Source organism: Desmodus rotundus, chromosome 7 (genome assembly GCF_022682495.2).
Source record: "Desmodus rotundus isolate HL8 chromosome 7, HLdesRot8A.1, whole genome shotgun sequence".
In the NCBI taxonomy this organism is placed as follows: Eukaryota; Metazoa; Chordata; class Mammalia; order Chiroptera; family Phyllostomidae; genus Desmodus; species Desmodus rotundus.
Genome location: NC_071393.1, coordinates 108,858,271 through 108,884,689, shown reverse-complemented (window position 1 = coordinate 108,884,689; position 26,419 = coordinate 108,858,271). Strand labels below are relative to the sequence as shown.

General features: G+C 40.9%; 3 protein-coding genes, 1 long non-coding RNA gene and 1 other non-coding gene across 8 annotated transcripts in view; 2 read left to right on the top strand and 3 right to left on the bottom strand.

Annotated features, from left to right (window-relative positions):
• Positions 1–9,948, bottom strand: part of PPP1R36 (protein phosphatase 1 regulatory subunit 36) — a 30,804-nt gene extending 20,856 nt beyond the window's left edge. Inside the window, exons 1-5 of one of the 4 annotated variants that reach the window (XM_024568448.3) lie at positions 9,754–9,948; positions 8,977–9,041; positions 2,200–2,286; positions 1,594–1,691; positions 1,435–1,501 (exon numbers count right to left, since the gene is read on the bottom strand). In XM_024568448.3, the coding sequence (XP_024424216.2) occupies positions 1,435–1,501; positions 1,594–1,691; positions 2,200–2,286; positions 8,977–9,041; positions 9,754–9,822 (386 nt within the window). In that variant the 5' untranslated portion in view covers positions 9,823–9,948. Of the gene's footprint in view, positions 1–1,434; positions 1,502–1,593; positions 1,692–2,199; positions 2,287–8,976; positions 9,042–9,572; positions 9,625–9,753 lie in introns of those variants that run through there. The other 3 variants (XM_045202130.3, XM_045202133.3, XM_045202132.2) reach the window with 3 other exon arrangements.
• Positions 9,949–15,551: 5,603 nt separating this feature from the next.
• Positions 15,552–18,152, bottom strand: HSPA2 (heat shock protein family A (Hsp70) member 2). The gene has a single exon (XM_024567761.4). It carries the CDS (start codon positions 17,988–17,990, stop codon positions 16,077–16,079), a length of 1,914 nt encoding a protein of 637 aa, XP_024423529.2. The 5' UTR covers positions 17,991–18,152; the 3' UTR covers positions 15,552–16,076.
• A 413-nt stretch (positions 18,153–18,565) lies between these two features.
• Positions 18,566–19,373, top strand: LOC139441046 (uncharacterized). Its single transcript, XR_011651446.1, has 2 exons — positions 18,566–18,847; positions 19,177–19,373. It is a non-coding gene; the product is annotated as an uncharacterized lncRNA (long non-coding RNA).
• A 1,204-nt stretch (positions 19,374–20,577) lies between these two features.
• ZBTB1 (zinc finger and BTB domain containing 1) overlaps positions 20,578–26,419 on the bottom strand; it is a 28,346-nt gene continuing 22,504 nt past the window's right edge. Inside the window, exon 3 of the mRNA XM_024567770.4 lies at positions 20,578–25,228. Coding sequence (XP_024423538.2) covers positions 25,192–25,228 — 37 coding nt within the window. The 3' untranslated portion in view covers positions 20,578–25,191. The remainder of the gene's footprint in view (positions 25,229–26,419) is intronic.
• Positions 22,737–22,805, top strand: LOC112312129 (small nucleolar RNA SNORD2). The gene has a single exon (XR_002975569.2). It is a non-coding gene; the product is annotated as a small nucleolar RNA SNORD2 (small nucleolar RNA).

Genomic DNA, 26,419 nt, shown 5'->3' with positions numbered 1-26,419 from the left:
AACTGACCCTGAGACAAAGATCTGAAAGTAAGTAGTATATTTGGAAAGAGACCTCGGGAAACATCAGTAGATGATTGGGGAAGTGAGATAGAAAAGAGAAGGAAGCCAACAAAGAGGTTAGTTAACAAGTTCATTATCACTGTGGACAAATGGAGTCCATTCCTGTAGGGGACTCTGGGAGACAAGGCACAAAGCCTCTCAAAGTCATCCTGACAGATGGAGGCTGGGATATTCATCTACCAGCTCACTCTCTGGCACATCACAGACTAAAGGCTACTTCTGGGGCACTGATCCCCTAGAGCAGGAATCCTCAACCCCTGGGCCATGGACCAGTACCTGGTACTGGTCAGTGGCCTGTTAGGAACCCAGTCACACCACAGCAGAAGGTGAGCGGCAGGAGAGTGAAGCTTCATCTATATTTACAGCTACTCCTTGTAACTCACATTACAGCCTGAGTTCTGCCTCCTGTCAGATCAGCTGTGGCACTTGATTCTTGTAGGAGAGCCAACCCAACAGTGACCTGAGCATACGAGGGATCTAGGTTGCGTGCTCCTTAATCTAATGCCTGATGATCCAAGGTGGAGCTGAGGTAGTGATGCTAGTGCTGGGTAGTGGCTGCAAGCACAGATTATCATTAGCAGACAGGTGTTACTGCACAGAGACCATACTAAACCAATTGCTTGTAGACTCATATTAAAACCCTATCGATGAATGGCAAGTGATGATTAATCTGGTGGCAGGCTATATGAAGCCATTTCCCACCCCACCCTGTGGTCCATGGAAAAATTGCCTTCCACCAAACTGGTCCCTGGTGCCAAAAACGTTGAGGACCACTGCCCCAGAGCTCCTTGCTTGCCCTGGAGTCAGGCTGAGTGTGCTCCTGCCATGGAGTAGAACTTCAGACAGAGAATCTCAGGTGTTTGCCAAAGCACGCTTCATTGGATGTTGAGGGAATTGGGGAGGGCTGCCAAGAGCCTTGGAGACCCAACTGCCATCGAGCACTCACAAGTGCAGGTGCCTTGTGAAACGACTCCCATTAACAGCCACGAGACACCATTACTTCCGATTTTGTGTCTGAGGAACCGAGAAGCTCACCCAGAGTCACACACCTAGTACTTTTGGGGCTGCCAAATACAGCTAATGGAGACAACTGACCTTTAGTAAATGAGTATACCTTTTAACTATTACATAAATAGAGTTCAGCCTTTATGAAACTCCGACAATATGCTCTCCACACTTCTTGTCCTGGGATTTTACTGTGGCCTCCTGTGACTTCTGGCTTCCTCTCTTTTGGCCTGGGTCACTGAGAGGATAGCTTGCACAGAACCAGGCCCATGGCCTTTCTCCAACAATCAGATTTGCCATCATTTATCAGACAGAATTACTTCAAAATAGAGAATAAAAGATCTAAACTGTCTCACAAGCATTACATACTTCATAAACGTTGTAAACGAACAGATCCGCTGCATCTCAGTCTCTTGTAGCAAAAGCAAAGCAACAACTGGAAAAGAAGATGGACAATTGAACGAGGAACAAAGAGCTCCCTAGAGATTCACAGCAGATAAGATACAGGACGAGGAAGCAGCTACTCACATTTAGCATCCTGCAGTGTAACGCTGCCCTGCTGACCTCGTTTCTCTAAGGCTTGAAGTGACTTAGCATCTCTTGAGGCAAGTCTCTTCTCTGTCAACCTGTTTTAGAATGGAACAGTCTCTAGCAGTGCTTGAAAGGTTTTAGTTGTATTTAATCTATCCTGATGTGGATGAGGGTTTTACTATAAAGTAATAAGAGCCTAAGTCTCAATGGTGGGTTTTGTTTAAGGTAGGATCATTTCAGAATATGTTTTATTAAACATTATATATGTACCGTACTATGGGTACGAGGGATGTACACCACCTGACATAAAGTGTGAAAACCAATTTCATCCAAAATAGATCATTTAAATCATCTATTTACAGTATAGATACTGTTTTCAGGTAAAAAAAGTATAAAAAGCTAAAAATTTGCTAATAGGGAAATTATAACAGGGATACATTCCTAGGGACAATTGTGACTCCCACCATAATTATGAAATAATGTGTGTTCTTTACCTGGTGGGTATTTGCACTTCAACTTAGGAGAATGGGAATGATATCTTCTTCGAGAAGGGCTTCACCCCCTCTGCCGAGGGGTGCTAACAGGGCTGGAAAGTTAAGATACCTGTCTGCAGCTGCACCGTCGATTTCAGCAAAGTGAACTGCTTTGCCTTTCCTTGCTTTTTCCTTGAGTTCTATTGCAGGTACAAAACTGTAATTGAAATGAGAAAGTTAAGAACTTAACCTTTTCCCAGGGAAAACAAATCATATCATGACCATAGCTTATGTAATCTTCGGACTAGGACACATTATGAGAGGAGCTTGAAGAGAATTGGAGGCAAAGCATTACTCAACTTATGCATTTACATATGGAACAATCATCTGGAAAAGGACTAAAATTTCAGCTTTTATATTCAGCTTCTCCATATCAACAGCCTCCAGAATACCATCATACACAAAACATTTTCATCTGAAAACATTGTAGTAACTTCAGAAGAAACAGAGCTCATAAATTTGGAAGAATTTTTTGATTTATTGAGTACTCTCCTCTCAGTCCCATCCCTATAATTCAAACTTCCTTGCCTTGTTAGTTTGCTTGAGATAATTCGAGGCTAGAGTATCCTAAAATAAGAAATTTGAAAGAATTTATTTGGGACTATCATGTAGATCCGGTCTATGAACCAAGTCAAATGAACTTAGAATTATAAAATCAAAACTTTGGGGTTAGAGGACATCTAAAAGATCACCTAGTGCGTGGTTGTCACTTTACTGATGGAGAACAAAGGCTTAGAGAAGTTGACCCATGTCTCATGGTTCGAAATCCGTGGCAGGCAGTGCCTGCCCTTAGCCTATAGTCTGGCATTTATTGCTAAACCTCTAGTTCTTATTCGCTACCCTCTGGACATGCCTTTCCTATTTCACACTTGTCTGAGTGGCTTTTCACTTGACCGAAGTCATTCTTCAACCCTCTGGTGAGATGGGGTTTTTGTGTGAGTGCCCTGCCGTAGCTCTGGAGGCAGCCTACACTCTCAGCGCGCTTGGTTGGAGTCACTAAAAACATCACTAGTAATCGTTGAAAACTGTCCTTTGAACTGCACTTCTGACTGGCTCCCAACCACAGTCTGAGCTAGTTCTGTAACCTCCTACAGCCTCCACAACCTGCCCCTCAATCTGACAACCCATTTAGAATCTGGTCCTTCTACAGACTGCATTTGGTTAATGTGTTTTCTTAATATTACAACATAATCATGCTGTGTCCCTTTGCCCTGAAATAAATGAGCAAAAAATCACATTTTCCCTGAGAATCCACCACTAAAATGTAGACCACTCATGGCTTCCACACAAGTTAGAGCTCTTCAGTGGTTGGTTAGTAGTCTTCTCTTAGGCTGTAATGAGAAGCAAGAGAAGTTCAGGGCTTTTGGAGGTGTAGTTTCCTGTGTATGTCCTCAGGGAAGTCAATGACCTTGGCAAAGATTCATACAGGCTGCTGGGAGTAGGGGCACTTGAAATAAGAAGGAATAGGACTGCTTGACACTGTGTCAGAGAGAAGCATGCCTCATGGGCCAACCTAGATGTGGCCTGTGAATAAAAAGGTATTCCCTCTTTAACAAATATGAAATGGGCATGCATGCTGATAAATTATGCAATACTGTCATTTATTACTCATGAGGCATTATTATGTCATTTTATAGGTGAGAGAGCTGATATTAGCAAGACTAACTTGACAAGTTATAACCACCTAGTCAGCAGGAAAGCTAGGATCTGAACCCAGATCGCAAACCACTCTTTACTGTATCTTCCTTCTTAACTGCCTATTAAGAAATAAAGACCAGAAAACTAAAAATGGAACTGCCTTTTGACCCAGAAATTGCACTGCTGGGATTATACCCTAAGAGCCCTGAAACACCAATCCAAAAAAACCTATGCACCAATGAACCAAGTTCATAGCACCACAATTTACAATAGCCAAGTCCTGGAAGCAACCTAAGTGCCCATCAGCAAATGAGTGGATCAAAAAACTATGGTACATTTATACAATGGAATACTATGCAGCAGAGAGAAAGAAAGAGCTTATACCCTTTGCAACAGCATGGATGGAACTGGAGAGCATTATGCTAAGTGAAATAAGCCAGGCGGTGAGGGACAAATACCATATGATCTCACCTTTAACTGGAACAGAATCAACAGGAGAAAAAAGCAAACAAAATATAACCAGAGACACTGAAGTTAAGAACAATCTAACAATAGCCAGAGGAGAGGGGGGAAGGGACAGTGGGGAGAATGGTTTTCAGAAACTACTATAAAGGACACATGGACAAAACCAAGGGGGAGGGTGGAAGCAGGGGAGGGAGGGAGGTTTGGCTGGGGTGGGGTAGAGGGGTGGGGAGAAAATGCAGACAACTGTAGTTGAATAACAGTAAAATAAAAAAAAAATTTAAAGAAAGAAAGAAAGACCATTTTTCCCTGTCCGTTACTGTGTGCCCCTTTCTTGCATGGAGGTTATGGGTATCCTGGTGTATCCCGATAGGTATCTCCCTCAGGGTATACTCTGAAAAGGTAAGGCAAGATCTGTCTGTCAATAGGGTGCTACGTCTTCTCTGAAAGGTAAGATTTCCAGAGTCATTCATCTAGGAAAGATGCCAGGAAATGCAAGGTGGGAGAGAGGAAAGGGATCTTCTCTTGATTTCAACTTGAGAATACCTAGAAGTCTGCAAACTCCTGTTGGCTGGCAGGTGTAAAAGGTGGCCTACCCCATGTGGAAGGAGACTAAAATCAAGGCAGAGATTTCCAGACAGAATGTGAATGTCCCTGAAATCAAGCTGTTACTTTGCAAAGCAATTATCTGGATTCATGGCACTCCAAATTTTTCTCCCTGTTGCCGGCTGCTCTTTCTTAGTCTCCTAAAGCCCGTCTTCCCAATTACATTCCCTAAAAGAGGGCCTATATCTCAAGGTTCCATGTAGTTACTCTCTTCGATTCCTCTGAGTATTTTCATCTACTCAACTGATACCAACTTAAGGTTTAGATTTTTCTGTAGATACATAAACTCATACATCTGCCTGTTGGACACCTTTGCTCGCCCACTCTACAGACACCTCAAACTCAGTATGTCCAAAACTGAACTTATTCCCTGTACTTGTATTCACTATTCCTATGTCCCCCATCTCAGCAAAGAGATGCCACCACCCACCCAGGTGTCCAAGGCGGGAAATGTGTCATCCTTGATTTCTCTATCACTCTTCAGCCCTCACAGTCCACTAATCACTCATGTACTCCCTTCTCTTCCCTCTGCCACCACCTTAATTTTAGCCACCATCATCTATCAACTAAATTTCTGCGATTGTTTCTTAATTAATCTCCCTGCCTCCAGTCTTGTTTCCCACCAAACTATTTTCTATGCTGCAGGCACAGTCATTTTCCTAAGATGTGATTCTAATCACAGGTCACTTCCTTGCTTAAAAGCTTTTGATGGCTCCCCTGAACCCTCTGAATAAATTTCAACTTCCTCTGCATTGAATGTCAGACTTTTCATTATCCTGCCCTGGTCTACTTCGTCTCTAAACACTTGGAACTCTATACCCAGCCTGCTGGACTACCTGTAGTCCTAAACATGTCCCATGCCCTCTAAAGAATGGGCTTTTGCACACGCTGTTCCTTCTGAGAATGCACTCCCCTCCTTCCCAACCAAATGTCTCTTTGCCTTGTCAACTCCTCCTCCTCCTCCTCAGGTCTTGGCTTGGCTATCACCTCCCCTGGGAAGCCGTCCCTGTCTTCTGGACTTCAGGCAACGGTCCCATTTGGGTACGGGGTCCGGGTGCTTGGGTGGATGTGGTTTTCCTCTGCCCTAGCCCAGCCCACTGTGGCAGTGGTAGCAGTTACTGGTGCATGAGTCCCAAGGGGAGCAGCAATCTCAGGAGAAAAGTTAGGGTCAGCAATGGTGCTACCTAAGATTCTCCTTCCTATTGTTTATTTTCAGCAAGGAGAGAAGCATAGACATCCCTCTCTGCGCTTTCAAACTCCTACGCTGTCCCGTCTGTATTACCTCCGTCCCATCACACACAGTGGAAGAACTGCTTCTATCTTTTCCAAGCTAACCTGTGACATTGGTTCTATTCCTACCTTCCTTCTTTTCTCTTCCATCTCTTCTTTCTCCCAAAACAAATAGTTTTCCTAATACAAAACCACCAAAAATATCCTTTCCTTAGTACTGGACCACCTAAAGACTACCATCTCTTTCTTTCCTTTTTCACTGGTAAATTTATTTACAGGAGTACTCTCTATTTTGCTAGTTTCTCAGATTTTCTCCTCATCCAATTTCTCCCCTTATCTAATTTCCGCCCTACTGCATCCCTGCAACTGTTGCTCACCTAGGTCCTTAGCAATTCCTAACTTGTTAATCCAAAGAAAGGCCTCTTTTTAGTATGTGCCCCACCCTGAGCTCTCTTTGGCATCTAACCATGCTGACCACTCTCCATTCCAATCCCTCTTCTTAGGAAATTTTCTTTCGCCTTTGAAGGCTTGTGTGTCTCAGGGTTTTTCCTTTGACCCTTCTAATCATTCTTTCTCTTTGGCTAGCTCTAGAAGGAGTCTTTGACTCTCTCTTCTCCTGCAAGTCATCTCCCCCTTGGTTTGCTGCATAATTGTCTTGCTTCCCTAGCTCTAATCTCACCCCTCCTCGCCCACATGGGGGAGGGCTTTCTAGAGCGCAGAGGCAGTGTCGTTGGTATGCCTAGTAAAGGCTTGTGAAGCGGTACCAAGCAGAACTAGGCCTGAGAGCAGTGACCACACTGGCCTTCTCCCTCTGCAGCACCCACCCTTACCACTGTTACCTCTCAACCTCCTCTGCCTCTGCCCTGTCTCATCACTATAGATTGAGGTGACATAAGTCTCTGCAGCATTGTCTCTGAAAAAAAGAGCATGTTCCAGCTCATGAATCCTCTCTAGCTTCAAACCTACTTTTTAATTTGTGATGGGATATGCTTAGGCTTTAAGAGAGAATCAGTACCTATATTTCCATCAAATCCAAACACTAACTCTGACCTAACACACACAAAGTTCTGCTTTCCTCTTCCTCGGTACTGTCCCTAGCAGCTGGACTCCCCAGGTAGTCCTGACACTCAGAGGCTTACCGTGCAGAGTAGCGTCACCACAAAGCAGCCCGACCACAAAGGAACTGCACCCCCATCTATTCCTCATGGCATTCCTTTCTCCATCACTCCTACCTGCCTCCAATTTGTATATTCCACAGAGTCTGGAGGTGGGCTTATTCGGATTTTTAATTTTAAAATTGAAGTATAACTTAGGTGTAGTGAAGCACATAACTCTTAAGTAGACAGCTTGATGAATTTTATACTGTGTATATGTGCCCATCGTAACTGCCACCCAGGTAACAATATAGCCCATTTCCAGCACCTCAGAAGATTCTCTGGGGCCTTCCCCCAGCCCTTGCCAGCTGACCATAATTCTGGCCTTTATCATCAAAGTTCTTTTCTGTTATTTTAAATTCATATATAAATAGATCATACAGTACTTACATTTTTGTGTCTGGCCCTTTTTGTTCAACATTACGCCATATACTTTACCTTTTAAATCAATCATCCCATGTATATTCTCCAAAATTAGTGGAAAGCAAAGTATTTTCAAAGAATAATTTGGTAGTAAACCAAATTATTAGTTTATGAATATGAATGTTTTATGAATAAGAAAATCAGAGTAAAATTGATAGCTGTGAATTTATTAGTAGGCTTATATAGGAAATAGTGCCACTCGTGGTGGGTTAGTATTAGATTAGTATAGAAAAGTAGTTTGAAAAATTCTACAAATTAAGTAAATTTACAAAGAAGATCATTAAGTAAAAAGTATGGTCCAATTTTCATCATAGAAGAGAGGGTTGAGATGGCCTTTAAATAAACGTGAAGGTTAAAAAAATGTTGGCCCTTAGAAGTTTATCTCCATATGTTCTTGTGCTTGAAAATGCATTTTGTCTGTCTAATCCCAAAGCTATCTTTCTGTCTTTCCTTCTCGCTGTCTGTCTCACACTCACTGAGTGTGATGTTTCAGGAGCTACTCAATAGAATTTTCTGTGACATATCCGAGAACAAAAACTGAACAATTACTCCTTTGGAAATGACAGATTACTAAAATCCTGAAATAAATACTCTATGAAATATAAATTTTTGATTATGACTCTAATGTACTGTTTAGCCTTTAAATTATTGATATTTAATTGACAGTAAATACAATGTAACTGTAAATTACATCTGCTTAGCCAATTCCTTTCCTGGCCTCTGGCCCCATTTGTCCAACCATCTAAAAGGTATATCCATGTGGACATGGCATAGCGCCCTTAAACACATCACCGGTCTTGCCTTCTTTATTCTGTATATGGGTGAAGGGCAATCCCAGCCACCCAAGCCACATACATACCTGGGGGTCAATCTAACACCTACTTCACACCCAGGCACCACATTCTATCAATTGTATCCAAACATCCTGTCAATTCAATCTTTTAAATATCTTTTAGTCCTGCAGCCTTCTCTCTATTGCTACCAACACAGACTTACTTGGTCCTGTTTTGTGTTTTTTAACCTGTATAACTATTTGTAATCCTCCTCCAACTAACCTTCTAACTGGTCCCTGCCTCTAGTCTGTCTCTGCTTGAAATCTAGTTGGTTTACCGAACCATAAACATTTGGTGAATGTCTATTTATGAAGTTCGTCAGATGGCTCTAGGGTCAGGAAGATGAGTAAAGTAGTTCCTGTCATTGAGGGGCTTGCATTCGTGGGGGTTTCAGTGGATATTTATTTTATTCTCTACACCCGTTGTATTGCTTGATTTTTTTTTTTTACTAAAAGCACATGCATTTTTTAAATGCTATAATAAAGTTTTATTAAAATTTACCTTTTGAATTCAAGAGTTTTGGTTTCATCTTTCCAGTACCACATGCCTAATCGTAATCCCAACTGCTGTAAAATAAAATGATTGCAGCAAAAATAATTAAAAGTTCAATTTACAATCCACAAGTCATAATAAACATTTAACAGTAATTCACACTAGTTGCTCTTTATTCCATAAAGATGTAGACTCTTAAAGGGTGTTCTTTTTTTAATTTGAAGCCGGGATGTTCTCCTTTTTGCTGCTTTTTAGGTGTAGTTTCAGTAGAAAGGAAGAAAGGGAGATTACAAAATGTAGCCTGCACTATCTCAAATCCCATCGTAACAAGTGACCGATTAATTGGGGCTCAAACACAGTAAACGATGCCCCGGACAGCCTCGACCTAATAGTAGAGACACTCACAATAGACGCCTGCTCTAACACTGACCGCCCTTCCGAGGAAGTTAGCAAACAACAGTTTCCAAAGGGTACCCGCACCTCCCCCGTTCTTTGCTACCGACCCGCCGGCCTTTCCTCTCCGGGATCGGTCCCGGAGCCGGCCTGCTTCCCACGCAGGAGAGCTCTTTATATCGGGGCTGGTGAGATGGGACTTCCATAAATACCTAAGTATCTGCGCAGGGAGCCAGAATCCTTTCTGGCCTTTGCCGAACACAACTGAGCCCGCGGCTCAGCAGGGCAGGAGCGCACAGGGGAACCCGGCGCCGCGGCGCCGCGGGCCGGGCCGGGGCAGCAGGGCGGCCTCCCACCCGCCGCCTGGCTCAGGGCGACCCCGGCTGCACTTACATCCTGCCAGGTAGCCCCCTGAGCTGCCAAACGCCTCCTCCTCAGATAATCCTCCCGCACCTGATACATGGTCTCACACAAATCGGCCTCACGGCATCACCTAGGCAACCAGCGGGTCGCGCCCTGAAACTGCGCCCGGGGCGAGCGGAGGCCCGGCTGGCAAGCGAGTGGGCAGCGGACGCAGATCCCGGGGCCGCTGGGCATCGGCATTCTAACGGCCACCTAGCGACAGCCTTTGCTGTGGTGGCTAATTGGCGTATCCATAGCAAAGCTGCCCAGGCGTGGGGTGGGGGTGCGGGTGGAAGTAGGGGGTGTATTCCATGAATTGACTTCTTCATCGTAGTGTTTTGTGTTTAATTGAATTAGCTTCACTTCCACAGGGAAGTTCTCTTTGTTCCAGGTGGGACTAGTTGATTGGGCCGGGGAAGAGTAGGCGAGGAAACTTGGAAATAGGGTTCTCAAATCTTTGTTCTGCATAACTAGAAGATACCCAAATCAGGGGTTAAGAGGATTTTTAAGGAGTGATGTGTGTAAACCACCACCCTTTATAAGGACTCTAAAGTAGTGTTGCTTAAAGCAAAGAAACTGCTTCGTGTTAATGGGTATTCAATTGATATTTTTACTTTTACCCTTCTCACTTTTCAAATCATATTGTAATTTCTTATTGCAACTGCATTGATGTAGAGATTGTAGTTCTTTCCTTCCAATGCTGATGTAAGCATGCTAGGTGACACATGACTGAGAATGTCTCATATATTCTTGTTTTATCCCCACAGCTTACTTAGCATAAGAGATGCTTAGTAAATAGTTGATTATGTACTCCCATAAACTTTAATACTATAGCAATAAACATTCCCACTATCTCCACTCTCTCTGTCTCACTACTTGATAAGACAATCACTGGTTACAATGATATAAAATTGTAATCACTTAGATTTAGGTTCCATTCACTTTTGTTCATTGCTGGTAGCTGTTCCCTTAGCTCAGGATAAAAACCTGCCTACCCATATACTGGCAATGCTGATTTGAGGCTATGGCCTCAAGGCTGGCTTATTACAAGATGACTCATTTGAAAAGGAGTAAGATGATTCCATTCACCAAGAGTTTTTCACTGAACAGTGTATATAACCTGGGGTGGGGTGGACAGGGAGAATTAAGCTGAAGCTCCAGAAAAGCCTGAAAAATATGCTAAAGCTCCAGAAAAACCTGGAATCTATTCACCTGACAACCATTATTAAGAAAACCACACTTCAGCCAACCACCAAGTTATCCCAACGAGTGAACAACAACTAAGATCTTTTACACTTCACCATAGTCTAACTTCAGGCTATCTAATGTATAGATAAGAGTTGAGAACCCCAAATAATGACTTACATAAACGTTACATGACAAGTTATTTCGCAGGTGCTAGAGGGAATAGTATTTAAAGGAACCCTTCTAATTCAGAATAACCATCTTACACGTCCATATTACCAAATCCTAACAAAAGAAGGGAGATTATTTTTATTGCTCTAAATTATTATTATAAAACTGATCCACTCATTTCTTAGGTTACATTTTGCACCGAATAGGTGTTTTTTATAACATTAGAAATTCACAACCTAAAATGGAAATAACTTTCCTTTTAGAAAAAAAATCATGACATTATAAAGTGGGGCTAAAGGTACTATATCTAAATATTTAATAATTCCAAGTGTCCTGTGAGGGAAGGGGTTTGTTGGGTGTTGTTTTTTCTTCCTAATTAAAAGAAACATTTCGAGGTCATATAACTAAGAGATAGAACTGCATGGCTGGTCTCAGATTTTAGGCGTAAGACATTAACTGAATTACAATGCACGCTTATACTGTTACTGGTCAGGGGACCTGGCCGAGCAGGTCTGCCTAGGGCTAGCCAATAGTGTGTGGGTTCTTGACTTCATGCAGGAGAGATTGCACAGCAGGAGTCCAGGTGATTGAGAGCAGGTTTATTAAAGTTGAGGTCAGTGAAACAAGAAAGTGCTTCATATAGAACAAGCAACAGGAGAGACCTAGGCTGACTCCTTCGGCTCTCTAAAAATGTTACAGGGAATAAATGAGCCCAGGTGGGGCTGCTTTAGCTCACTGGGAAGTCAGAGAAAAGGAAGCACTGGAGACAGGTTCAGGAGGTTAGCTTGGGACAGGACCAGCTGCCATCGCCCATTGCAAGTCTCATGGAGATCCTTAGAGTTTGGGAGATGCCTGCCCCCTGGGGAAGAGGAAGGGTAAAGGAAAGGTGTAGGCATGCTCCCCAGAGGGAGAGAACAGGCTGGGTCCTTTGTCTTGGGGGTTTTCTCTCACTCCTGCTGGGAAGAATTTTAGAGGAGGTTTCGGGGGAGGGTTTCAGCAGAATATTCATCAGTAGAATATTCATTAGTTTTCCAGGTGTGCCCTTTCAGGGTCACGGTTTCTACTGATCCATCAGTGCCAAGGCAGGGGTCATTAATCATTGCAGCTGGTTCTGGTGTCACCCACCTGGTTTTGTCTCTTTTCTGGGCCTGGAGCTGAAATACAACTGAGGCCTAGATGTTATCTCCAGGGAGCTGACTTCTGCGTCTGGCTTAAGTTGTTTGGCCAGTTTGTTCAACTATCTGTCTCAGTTTCTCCATTCTATTTGCCAAGGAATTTTCCTAGCTTCTTACCACCCTGCCTCAATATTATGAAAAAATCATAATGGACAGGTTTTCATAGCGTTATAATTTTACCTTTAAAAAATGAACATGCAAGGACATGGCAATGATGGTATTTGAATTAGCAACTCCATTTTTGGTTGCTTATTTCCCTAATGTTGAATTCACAAACAACCTAATAATCCATTCTGAAAGTGGTGGAGAAAAGAGCCTATGGCTTCTTGATTTGTTCTGTTGATAAAAGAAAGACATTTCTACAATAAATATCACCCTATTGTTTCAGAAATGCATATATCCATTCCAAGAGCTATATCAAAAATAAATGCTGGTCTCTTTTCCCAAAGATCCTTACTTTTTCTTCAAGGAATGAAATTCTGTATCTGATTTTAATGCTAAAGATAGTCCTTCAAAACAGTTTTCTGATACTTATTTATAAAGTAAATATACAGAAGCAATTGAATATTCCTGTTCCTTAACATATATTTTATGAAATATGTAAAATTCTTTCTGTAAAATATATATTTAATATGCATATAAAATATATTTTTATAATATTTATTTTAGTAATTGTCTTGTAATATATGGATTTGAGATTCTTTAAAACTTTAATTACAGTGTTCAAGGAAGAGGAAAATGTCTCACAACACAACTTTTATAAACTACATTCCATTTAAAGTAGGTGAAGGCCTTATCATGGACCTAGTATTTGAACTTCATAAAAAGAAATCTTTTGATTTTATCTAAATAACCAGCTTGTATTCCTACTTAAGATTATATATAGGATAAAGAAATTCTCATTTAGTCTCGCTGACATATTGATTAGATGATTCACTAAATATCCTATTATATATGTTGTTTAAATATGTAACATTATATCTCCTAATATGTAAGTTTTAATGCATTTACATTAGACATATCAAATTAATACTATAAAAAATTTGAAGTGAGCTTGTTTTGAAACACCATACGTCTCAAATACCGTAAATAACTTATTGTGTGTTATTTTAACAGGTACCTAGTTTATTGCCTCAAAACAGGGACAACTATGTTAATTAGACATTCAGGTAAGAAGAATTTAAGTGCCTATTCTGAGAAATGTATTTTTTATTCTACATGTATTACATTTGCTTTAGTCATAAATGACCACTAGTCTCTAATATCACTCACTACTTTAAAGTTCAAGTGATGCTTAATTAATTCTTAAACTGTAATTTAGCCTTGTCCTAATATCAAATACTTTTTCCATTGTCATTTGACTATAGCTGATCTAACATTTGCTAAGGAGTTCCCAGGGGTTATTAGGTTACTAGTTTCAACTGACCCCTGGAAACACTGAATGGCTGCTTTGGTAGCTTTATCTTAATAATATTCAGATCTAGATAAATTTGAGAAGACAGAGTTAAATAAAAAACACTCAGTAAGGCTAGAAGTTTTACAAATTACTTTTCAAAATAATAGAAAATAAGTGTCTACATAATTGAAAGTGGTGTTATAGCCAGTTACCAGAGGCCTGGTCCCAGGATCAAAGACACTACCTCTGGTCATTTTTCTGATACTTTAGAAGCTAATATCTTTTAAAGTGAGATCTAAAATGAGTCATACTAATACCAAATTGCACTTACAGAAAGACTTCATTATATTCTGAAGTTAGAGGAAGGGATAAACACTTTCAACAAATAAAGATCTAATAGAAGCTTAATAGCATGGGTATTATCTTGGTAAAAATTAATGCTCAAAGTCACTCTAAGGCTATTAATGACCTGTTTTCTTAATAACAAGGTAGTTTGTCAAATATTTATGTGATATTATCTATAGTCAATGAAACACCATTATACCTCCTTGCTGAAAATTTTCTACCAGCGTGACACCAGCACTGAAAACCCCAAGTTATCTTCAGCTTTTCAGTGTAATTTTTAAAAGTTTATTTTGAAACAATTTCACAATTGCTTTTTATCTTCATGCCTCACCCAAAGGAAACCTGCTGGGGTGGGGGGGGAGGAAATTTATATGTACGTAAGAGTCATCTCTTGTGTGAGGGTCATTGCCAAAGCCCAATTTTAGGCTAATTTGTTCCCTACTTTTTATTTTCTCTGCATAATAAAGAAGGGTCCACTACTAAATTAAAAATATAGTTTCTATAGTTCACTGTTATGAACAACATGAAGCAAATCCACATTATTTGGAAAGAGATATCAAAATGTATATATGTGGTGAAAACATTAGGTTAACTATGCATTTTTCAATCAGCTTTACAGAATGTCTCCCAAGTTCCCCTTAAAGAGAATAAATCAGAACAAAGCAGAAGTGTAATTGCACTAAAAAATAAACATGAACTGTCCTTCTCTCAAGGATATGGATTTTAAAGCCCAGCATAGTGGACTTTATCCTTTAAAGTCCTTTATTCCAAAGGGTTGCAATATTCCTATCTGTAACAATCTCAAATCAGATATATAGGAAAATGGACAAGTTGTATATTAACAAAATACAAAACTATGTTGCAGGTTGCCTTTAAAAAAGAAATCTATTCTAGTGATTTAAGGCAGGTATTGCAAAATCATTGCGATTCTTAAATCAGGGGGAAAAATATCTACAAACCTTCTACATCCCTAGAAATTGTACCTGCTGGAAACACATCCTTGTGGAATAAGCTCAGAAGTTGAGCTGTTTTACTAGAAAGTTAAAACAAGTTTGACTAAATTTGGACTCAATATTAAGTGGCTTTAAAGTTTACCTACTGGTTCTTGTTTCAGGCACCCGTATGTCACAGAAAGCAATTTGTTTCATACTACTTTGGGCTATTATCAGAAGACAACTCCTGCTCCAGCTTTTTTTAGTTTAAAGAATCATTTTACATTTAACCCCAAAACACAGCTTGTATTTTAATGGAATATTCAGGTGGACACTTGAACACTTAAGCCAAGCCTTAGGAGTTTGGGTACACTGGAAGATCCCAGTCTGGTTTCTGTGTTTAAAGAGGGGGGGAAGTTTACCCACATCTTCTCCAATTAAGCTGTTGGTAATTCAAAGCAGGAACCTCATCTGAGAATTAGACAAGATTGAGTTAGATAAATTTCACCTCATACTAATATCCTAGTTAAAGACCAACATGAGTAAAACAGTACAGAGGGAAAATTGAAAACTCCAAGACAGCAATTTTGAAATCAATTCCAGCTTTACTTCAAATTTGTATTTATGCAATTGTGTGCAAAAAGAATGCCTATTCTTGACTTTACTGCAATGTTGACTTTCCTCCTTAGCACATAAAACTAAACAATTCAAGCTTCTATATATTGTTATCAAGCTTCCATAGAACATGTGCACAAACTTAAGGTTTCCCATCTAAAACTAAGCTAACCAAAATTGCTCAAGTCAGCAAACATGCAAAATGCATTTAAAAGAAACCTCAAATAATGTTTTTAAAAATCAAACTTTAGAACTAACCTTTTATAATTAAACTAAGTTTTTGCTCCTTTCCTTTCATATGTATACACCGGGCTAAAGACTTCCAAAAATAGATCTCTACTTGGCACAAGGACATTTCAAAGAAACAAAAACAAAAGAAAAAAATAAAGAGGGGGCTTAAGGGGGATATATGGTAATGGGGGAAAATACAATGAAGATTAAGTTTTAAAAAAATAAAGAAAGGAAAAGAGGTTTTACGCTGACTGGAGTGCAAGCTTAGTCCACTTCCTCGATGGTGGGTCCCCCGGAGGCTCCGGAGCCGCTGCCGCCGCCGCCAGGGCCGCCTTGGTAAAGTTTGCTGATGATGGGGTTGCACACTCTTTCCAGCTCTTTCTGCTTGTGTTCAAACTCATCTTTCTCTGCCATCTGGTTTCGGTCGAGCCAGTTGATCACCTCCTGACACTTGTCGAGGATCTTGTTTTTGTCCTGTTCGCTAATCTTGCCCCGCAGCTTCTCGTCTTCCACCGTCTGCTTGATGTTGTAGGTATAGGACTCCACGGCGTTTTTGGCGGCGACACGGTCGCGATTGGCTTCATCTTCCGATTTGTACCTCTCCGCTTCCTGCACCATCCGGTCAATGTCGTCCTTGCTCAGACGACCCTTGTCGTTGGTGATGGTGATTTTGTTTTCTTTACCGGTGCTCTTGTCTGCGGCGGTGACGTTGAGGATGCCATTGGCGTCGATGTCGAAGGTGACCTCAATCTGGGGGACCCCGCGGGGCGCCGGGGGAATCCCGGTCAGGTCGAACTTGCCCAGCAGGTTATTGTCCTTGGTCATGGCCCGTTCGCCCTCGTACACCTGGACCAGCACGCTGCTCTGGTTGTCTGAGTAGGTGGTGAAGGTCTGCGTCTGCTTGGTGGGGATCGTGGTGTTCCTCTTGATGAGTGGGGTCATAACGCCGCCAGCCGTCTCGATGCCCAGCGACAGCGGGGTCACGTCGAGTAGCAGCAGGTCCTGCACGTTCTCTGACTTGTCTCCGATGAGGATGGCCGCCTGCACCGCCGCTCCGTAGGCCACCGCCTCATCGGGGTTGATGCTTTTGTTGAGCTCTTTGCCGTTGAAGAAATCCTGCAGCAGCTTCTGGATCTTGGGGATGCGGGTAGAGCCACCAACCAGCACTATCTCCTGGATCTGGCCCTTGTCCAGCTTGGCGTCGCGCAGCGCCTTCTCCACCGGCTCCAGGGTCCCGCGGAACAGGTCAGCGTTGAGCTCCTCGAAGCGGGCGCGGGTGATTGACGTGTAGAAGTCCACACCTTCGTAGAGCGAGTCGATCTCGATGCTAGCCTGCGTGGAGGAGCTCAGGGTGCGCTTGGCGCGCTCGCAGGCCGTGCGAAGCCGCCGCACCGCGCGCTTGTTGGGCGCTATGTCCTTCTTGTGCTTGCGTTTGAACTCCTCAGCCAGGTGACTCACCATGCGGTTATCGAAGTCCTCGCCGCCCAGGTGCGTGTCGCCGGCCGTGGACTTCACCTCGAAGATGCCATCCTCGATGGTCAGGATGGACACGTCGAAGGTGCCGCCGCCGAGGTCAAATATGAGCACGTTCTTCTCGCCGCCCGCGCTACCCTTCTTGTCCAGGCCGTAGGCAATGGCCGCCGCCGTGGGCTCGTTGATGATGCGGAGCACGTTGAGGCCCGTGATGGTGCCCGCGTCCTTGGTGGCCTGGCGCTGCGAGTCGTTGAAATAGGCCGGGACGGTGATGACTGCGCTCTGCACCTTGCCCCCCAGGTAGGCTTCGGCGATCTCCTTCATCTTAGTGAGGACCATGGAGGAGATCTCCTCTGGGAAGAAGGTCTTGATCTCTCCCTTGTACTCCACCTGCACTTTGGGCTTCCCTCCCTCGCTCACCACCCGGAACGGCCAGTGTTTCATGTCCGACTGCACTGTGGCGTCCTCGAACTTCCGTCCGATCAGCCTCTTGGCGTCGAAGATGGTGTTGGTGGGGTTCATAGCCACCTGGTTCTTGGCGGCATCGCCAATGAGGCGCTCGGTGTCGGTGAAGGCCACGTAGCTGGGGGTGGTGCGGTTGCCCTGGTCGTTGGCGATGATCTCCACTTTGCCATGTTGGAAGACCCCCACGCACGAGTAAGTGGTGCCCAAGTCGATGCCAATAGCCGGGCCGCGGGCAGACATCCTGACTGAAAGATAGGCAAGCGACGTTAGGCAAGAACACCAGGGACAGGAAAATCCACGGAGTCAACTAACGGTTGCCTTGCACCTGATACCACGAGCGCAAACTGTGTCTCCCGCTCCCCTAGGCTTGGCGCCTCGCTCTTATAGCCACCTCCCTGCCGCCCTGTGGAAACTCCCAGAGCCAATCCGCTCTCAGGACCGCCCGCTAAGGCTTGCTTTTTGTCAGAGTGACCCGCCCGCGGCCCAATAGGTTTTTAAATTGAGTGAGGGGCGGGACCCCGGCCCGCGTGAGGAGGCAGGGGGCAGCCGTTATGTAAATATCCCCTCCCACGTCTCCTAGCGGCGCGGTCCGCCGCTCCTCACTACACGCCCGCAGCTTGGGGGCGTTAGGCTCGCGCGTTCCCCGACGCCCACCAGGTGTACGCGCTGTCCTTTGATCTTCGCCTTCCACAAGGCTGGATTCGCCGGCATCCATTGGATTGGCAGGGCACGCGGCCAATGAGCAGCGCGGACTCCCAAGTGGGTGGGGAAGGAAAGGCTAGGGCGTGGCGGGGGCGGAGGCACGGCGCTGAAGGCTAGTCCGGAAAAAGGACTTCCTTTTTAGTTCCTGGGCCTTGAGTGTGCAGTACATTTCCAAGGTTACCTACTGACCTAGCACGCGGGGGCAGGCCAATGCGTTGAGTCGGTTGCACCGAGGAAATAGGGCCAGAACCTGCTTTATTAACTTTGGCATAATATCGGCGTGAGGGCGGCTCCCCTCAGGCCTCGGACAAAAATAAAATGACACTGAAGTTCCAGGTTCCGGCTGTCAGCCTCACGGAATATTACTTTGCGCACTTCGCAGCGTCTCAGTGGGTGTGAGCGCTCGATTTAAACTGCCTGGCGGGCGGTGGGGGGAGGGGGCCGGGGGCCGGGGGTCGGGGGCCGGGGGCCGGGCAGGGAGCCGGGGAGAAAGCCCGGAGCCGCCGACTTGTTTTCGGCGCCGCTCGCGGGAGGCCTGCGCAGTGGGAGACTGGGGAGTGGCTGCAACTGGTATTCCCAACGTTTAAACTTTCTGTACCTCACTTTCCATTTTTCCTGCTTGTTCTACCACTTGAAGCTTTCTGATTTCGTCTCCCTGTTCTCTCCACTGCTTTCCTTATTTGAGGTTTCAAGGGCTTTATCCGCCGCTTTGTGTTATTCACAGGAAAATCTATAATCAAACCCTCGTGTTGAAGCACCATAAAATACCCGCGTCGCCCTCCCAGCCCGATTTTCTCATCCCCAGCATACGCACACGCGACCTGGTTTATGACCCGAGTCATGATTATGAGTGAGCACAACAGAATGAGATTTTCTCTAGCTTTGCTGAAGCTTCATTACAGGCATAGACCTTCAGAGAAGGTAGGTGAAAAAGAGAACAATTCATTTTATAAGAGGAATGTGAAAATCGGTTTGGAATTACCGTTTGGCACCAGGTGATGAGGTTAGAAGCAGACTCCTATACATGGGCTCCTGAAGGAAAACTGTTACAAAATCGCTGGGCTAACATTTCACATTGGCGGGCGGGCGGGGGTGGGGGTGGGGGTGGTTAAGCTGTAGACATTAATTCAGTAGGCTTGGATGGGTACCTGCAATGTGAAAGTAGGAAAACAAATGAGATAATCTGTCTCTAGGAGGTCGAAAGTCTAATAAAGAGATAAACATAATTCGAGAGAAGCGCTATGGGAACACAAAGAGGCGGCACATCCAGACAGGGAAAAGTGTGTTGGTGAGGGCTTCATGGAAGAGGTGACATGCCTGAGCCAGGCGCTGAAGTTGCCAGCAAAGAGGGGTGGAGAGCGACCTTTGTGTGCGTCGTTGTAGCTCGGGCTAGGAGGACAGCAGTGTCCTGGGGCAACTACAGGGTCTTGCACACATTAATGTCAGCACAAGGGCAGCGGTACAAACAAGAAACAGTGTCATCAGGTGGACACGATACATTTAAGAGTTTTATGTGCCATGATTTTTCCACATTTGGGACTATGGGAGGGGGGAACCACCCTTTGAAAGAAGGTAGTAATGGATAGCCCATATCAAATTTGTGTGAGACAGTGCACTGGGCAAAGTTTTTGTCTGAGAAACACGTAAATAATGCGACCAAGAGGTAATGTTGCTAGAACCCTATAAAGTCTGTCAATGAACACATTTCTTTTATCTAGTTGTGTATATAATTTCCAATCTTTAAAAACACATATGCTATTGTTAATCTTATTAGTTAAATAGTACTGGTTTTAACCACAATTCCCATTTCCTTTTCCATGAAAGAAATTAAAGAAAAAAATTGACCTAGGAAACCTTTTAAAGAAAATATTGGGAAAACAAAGATAAAACCAAAAATTTTCTATTGATGCTGCCTTAAATTGTAAGTACATATGTCTTGATTTTATTCTAGCAAATCGATGTCTTTTATGTAGTTTTTTTTTTTTTTTAAAAAAGGCATGGGGGAGGAGGAATTAGAGGGCTGGAGAGCAATCCAAATTCTTTGTAGAATTGATAATATGATGTGACTTAGACAAAGGGTCCCAGCGACAACTGAAAGCAGAACTGTAAGAAACACAAACTCTTCAGATCTCTTGTATTGAGACAGCCCTTACACATTTACCTCAAGCAAAGCAAGATTGCAAAAACCAAACATGCCAGTTCTTATACACAGACACTAAAATTGGAACTTCAGAAGGGAGAGGTTCTTAGTAACTTATGTATTGTCTCTACCTACAGTTACTCAATTATTACAAGCTTCTCTTGCAATCTAACCACCACATTAATCTTTAACACAGCTTTGAAACCACAGTAGCCATTTATCTGCATTTTATTTTACATATATATATATATAATTTTTTCTGCTCTAACTTGTCACCTAGTAAATTGATGTTTCATACTTTAGATGGCATCCTGAGCTTTTCCCAAAAAAGACACCATATTTTCACTTTGATTTCATATGAAATAAACTTTTGCAGTCCTAGAACATTATCGTATACTGAGCATTCTTGGAATTTTTACATTATTCCTTATCTATATTGATTTTTTTAATCTTATTTTTTGATGATTGTGGCTCCGAGTTAATAAAAAATATAGCCCATTAAATGATCAAATTAGCAAATTTATAGTCAAATAATATTCATCAATGCCAGTAAAGGTGCAGCTAAACAGGCAAACTCTACTAGTGGAAATGTAAATTAGTACAATCTTTGTGGAAGATAATATGACAATATTTTTTCTTTACCTTAAATATGTCCATATCTTTCATTTAGCATTACCCTGTGGGATTCATCCCAAGGAAATAATAGAACGTGCACGTAGTATTATTTGTGATAATAACAACATGAAAAAGGAAATGACAGATATCTGACAATAAGGAAATGATTACATCAATTATAGTACATCCATATGAATTATTGTTTACAAAACAAAAATTGCTTACAAAAATTTTAATGACAGAACCATGCTATTGATATAATTAATTGGAAAATAAGATACAAGACTTGTAACCATTTTATATGTAGGATAATCTTATATATATGAGAAATACATCAAAATTGGTTATTTGTATATGGACTAAGTACAGTTGAATTCATATGAATTTCTAAATGTTCTTATTTTATATATATAACTTTACAATTGATTTTAAAAATTTGACCATTAATCTTCACTTGAAACAAGGTTCACTAATCCTACTTATATAGAAATCACTATTAATTTTCAACGCAAGAAAATCTGTTTGGCAGATTATAAATACTAGGTGTTTCAAAATATTTTTAAGGACTGAGGTCCCACACAGTCTGGAAAAACCAAGAGCTCTAACATATGTCAAACCCTCTCTAATTAATCCCCGACACCCAGAAGAGTACCTGGAACACAGTAGTGATTCACTAGTTCAATGTTTGTTAAAGGTGACCTGAGGCACATTATTTAACCAAAAATACTTAACAACTTAATTTTTTTCCTATAGAAGAGTAAGATTCCCTGCCTCTCATATTTCTGTACTAAAGCTGCAGATATCAAAAATTGAAACAAATTCACATCTGAAAATACTGGTACTAGAGATACTCTGATGAATGAAATGAGGTCTAAAACTATATGCATGGATAGTCAAACTTGCCCTAAGGAGACTGACTGAGCAAGAATCAATTTTTCCCAAATTACTAGGGGAAAAAATTATGTATTTTCTGGAATCCTCTCAATCCCTACCTAAGTGCAGCCTTCATAAAATTTCATGGATTGTTTTCAGGAGGTATTGTTGGCCAGAAGAGGTGGGGTAAATAGCAGCCTATAATTTGAGGACCTATGAGCAAACTGGAGTCAAACTAATTATTATATTTAAGACCTCTGTAAATACTGCCATTTTATAATTCTTTGGAAGTACCCTGTCCCAAAATATTTATCCAATCACCTGTCAATATGGGAAAAATGTCACAATTTGATTTTTTGAGCCTTGGAAAACTGCCTTTAAAATTTACAATTAAACTACATATATACAGTACCCTGGGGGACTCTACGCTGCCTGGCCTGGAAGGTTCTCAGAACCCAAACCTGGAAGAGAGGTTTTTCCAGAAGAAAAGCAAACAAATTGTACCTACTCAGTTTTGGAGAGTGCTAACCTGGAGGATACACTCCTGTGTAATAGTCTAAAATAATCTGAAAGTAGTAAGGCTGTTTGTCTTGCATACAGGAAGAGTCAGACTCAGTATGCCATTATTGTGAACACTTATTAAGTGAAATTAAATTAAGTGAAATTATGACAATCACATTTTGGAACCAATCTGAAATGAAGGGAATACTCATTGTCGATCACTTAAAACAAAATTATTAGGCTCTTTAACTGAAAATAAAATGAATTATACTGGTTAGGAAGTTATTTCTATGAATAAATTGTTATTTTGAGAAATGAACCAACCAACCCTTTGAAAGAGCTAAATACTGTGTCAGTGGATTTTTATAAAGTTTCTTTTTATATTATAAAGAAACCTAATTAATTTGTTGCCATCTGTGTTTGCCATGAAATAAGTTTTCCAGTACTTGTATATTAAAAGAAAACAGGATTTGGCAATAATTCTCTTTCAGTTAATTCTCTTTGTGTACTTCTGAAGCTGCTCAGGATACAGCTCATAATTAGCTGTATCAGATACTTTATTATTTTGGTATCAGAGAATGTAAGGAATTGATAACTTTTCAGACATAATTTTTTTTAAAGATCCAGGTTGAAAAATAAAGTGTAAGTAAAAGTAATATACAGACAGTTTAACTTCTGAATATAGAGGAGGAAATTTTATTAGGTAAAAGCAATGTATTAAAAATGTAACAAAAGTTCTCTATGTGACCCAATAAACTCCATTTTATATTAATGTACAGAAAACAATCACATTATAGAAGGCATTTATATCACTCATTCTTCATTACATTTGTATTTTAGTACAGTCAAAATTTAATCTCTTTTGTGAATCTAATTCTACCAGTCAATTAAAATTATTGAGTCTTTACTGTTTTGATCTGGCACCTTTAATTACTGATAATATTCTTATATGTTTCTTATTTGTTAGAAATCTATATTTCTTTAGATTTCCTCATGCTCCCAAGAGATTAATTCTAGTTTTGAATTTTTTTAGGAACTAACACTTTAGTTTTCTAAACTTGTTTTATTTTAAAACAGTTGAATTCATATGAATTTGAAATCTTTAGTGGATTTCTTTTCCCTTCTCTCCCACTATCATTGTAATTAACTTACTCTGATTTTAAAAAATTGTTTATTTTTAGAGAGAGTAGAAGGGAGGGAGAGAAATATGTATGTGTGAGAGAAACATGAATCCGTTGCCTCTAGCACACACCCAACAGGGGTTCTGGCCTGCAACTCAGGCATGTGCCCTGACAGGGAATCAAACAAGTGACCTTTCAATTTGCAGGATGATGCCCAACCCACAGAGCCACACCAGTCAGGGCAACTTTCTCTGACTTTTGTTAATCAAATTATTAGAAAGGATATTCAAGTTATTACATTTTATAGCTAGAGATTTTAAATTACTCAATTTCTGCATATGCTATTATGTATAGTCTAAGAGCTCTTTGTGCAACACACTAAAATATTTGAATAGGGCATAAAAACATAAACAGTTCTGAAAATACAACATCTTGATATTGCACAATAAACAAAAATAATAACAATAATAACAATGAATTGGGTACACAGTTAAAAGTAAAACTACAAGTATACTCACAATAAGGAAATAATATGGCTACAAGAATTCATATAGTTAAGAAATGTGTTATGAGCATATATATCAACTTATTTGTAGCCAGATTAAATTTTCACCAAACATTTCATTCCCCCATGAAAGGGCTTTAAAAATGTTAACCATTGTTTTATTCAATACTTAGTAGAATTTTATCTTGAAATTTGAAAACTGAGAAACATTAATCTTGAGAATAAATGTTTAACAGAAACCCATTCTGTCCTGATAGGTTATATCGCTAAGTTCAAAAGAAAATAATGTGTCTTAAAAATATCTTCTTTTTGATTGTCTGTGATTTGTGAACGTCTACCACTATTGACAAAGTAATACTGCTTCTGTTTTTCCTTCACGTTAACAGACTTAAAAAGAAACTTCATTAATAATCAAGTTTGTAACATATATAAAGAGCATTATATGTTACATTACAGTAATAACTAGATTATCTTGTTAAAATATTGGTCTTTTTGTCTCTGTACCATTTTTTAATTTATGCTCTACACAGATTTTGTTGTATAATTTTTTTAATTGACTATATTTCATAATATATAAATGCTGATTTAGATTGTTTAAAATTGTTAACACATTTATATGATTATCTCTATTTATAGTAGCCTAGGCAAGCCTTTTCGAAGGGACTCTTGAAGGTAATTAGCATATAGTTTCATTTTAGTGTAGCTTTACCCACTGATGTCTTATGAATATTCTACTTTTCTTTAGCAGATTTTCCACAAATACTAGGAGAGTCACCATGAATCAATTTTGTCACAACAAATTGATTTCAAAGTGATGTTTACTGAATTTTCTTGGATGCTTGCAACTGGAACTTTTGGGTCTGATGAGGTTTGTCAGGAAGACAGAAAAGATGGTGTCACTTCAGATCTGATATTCCTGGGTCTGGACTTAAAGATTATCTGTTGAAGATTGATTCTTCCCCATGTCCTCTCCAAATTCAGATCTCACTTCTCCAGAGGTTTAGAAGGCCCTATATCACCACTGCCACACAGAAAAAGACAAAACTCAAGAAAAATAATATTACAAATTAACTGCTCTACAAGATACAACATAAGTCTTAGGTCAGAATTTCATGGCTTTTGGCATCAGGCCAGCACACTATTAATGGAACAAGAATGGAACAGAAGCATAGTTCCTAGAACTTCCATGTACTTACTTTCTTCCCCAATGTGTAACTCATTATATCCTTTAAATATAAGATGTTCTTATTACTCAAATAATTCTTCCACTATAGGGGCACTTTTTCCCCCCCTTGCATGATTTAAGCTAGAATGGGTAGGGCATATATATATGCAACATAAAAAAAAACAGGTCAGCCAGGCAGACAAAAGTAGGGAGAGAAGAAGCACTTAAGTGTTTTCATTCAAAGAAAACAATTTTACAATGTACTTTATTAATGGCAACTCTGGTTCAAAGATGTTATATATCCAAAAAATTTAAAAGTCAAATACCAAGTGGTTTTCTTCAAATGATAACTACTGTATACACTCTGCAAATGAAAATAAAATACACACACACCGAGTTTTCCTTCAAATTCCTAAATTCATGCTCCCCTAACCTGCCCCTGTGATTCTGGGTGGAATTTTTTTGCATCAATGCTTTGCCTTAATTTTTTAAAGAGAGTGTCTCTTAAAATACCACCCCCCACCTCCCCCACAATCAGGGAACACATAAGCATTTGAAAGAAGAAATAACTTCCATAATCTGTATGCTTAGAATTATTTCTCTCATCTAAAAATAAGCTCTGCTGACTCTAATTGTTAGAAGCAATTGCTTTAAGTAGACTAAAAAACAACATAGTCACTTTCAAAAATTTAACTGGGGAATTCACAGGCTGTCTAGGTAACTCTATTCCTTTCTCAAATAGGTAAGGACAGAGGATAAAATAAATTTTCTCACATAAAACTAATATTCCTGACTCAAATAAAATCATGTCCTTTGCTTTTGGGTGGGTCATCCTTTGATCCTAGTTTCCTGTAATGTCTTATTATAATGGCAATTAGTACATTGATACATTAAATTCAGAACCAAGTACTGAGTTACAATCTTTATAACCATCTTCGTTTGTCAGCAAGATAATGAGAAATTATAATGGCGTCCTGCCCCCTAGTGATCTATGGTGGCTTTTGATAGAAAGGTGGAAGTTATCTTGAATGAATCTCAATGATTTGG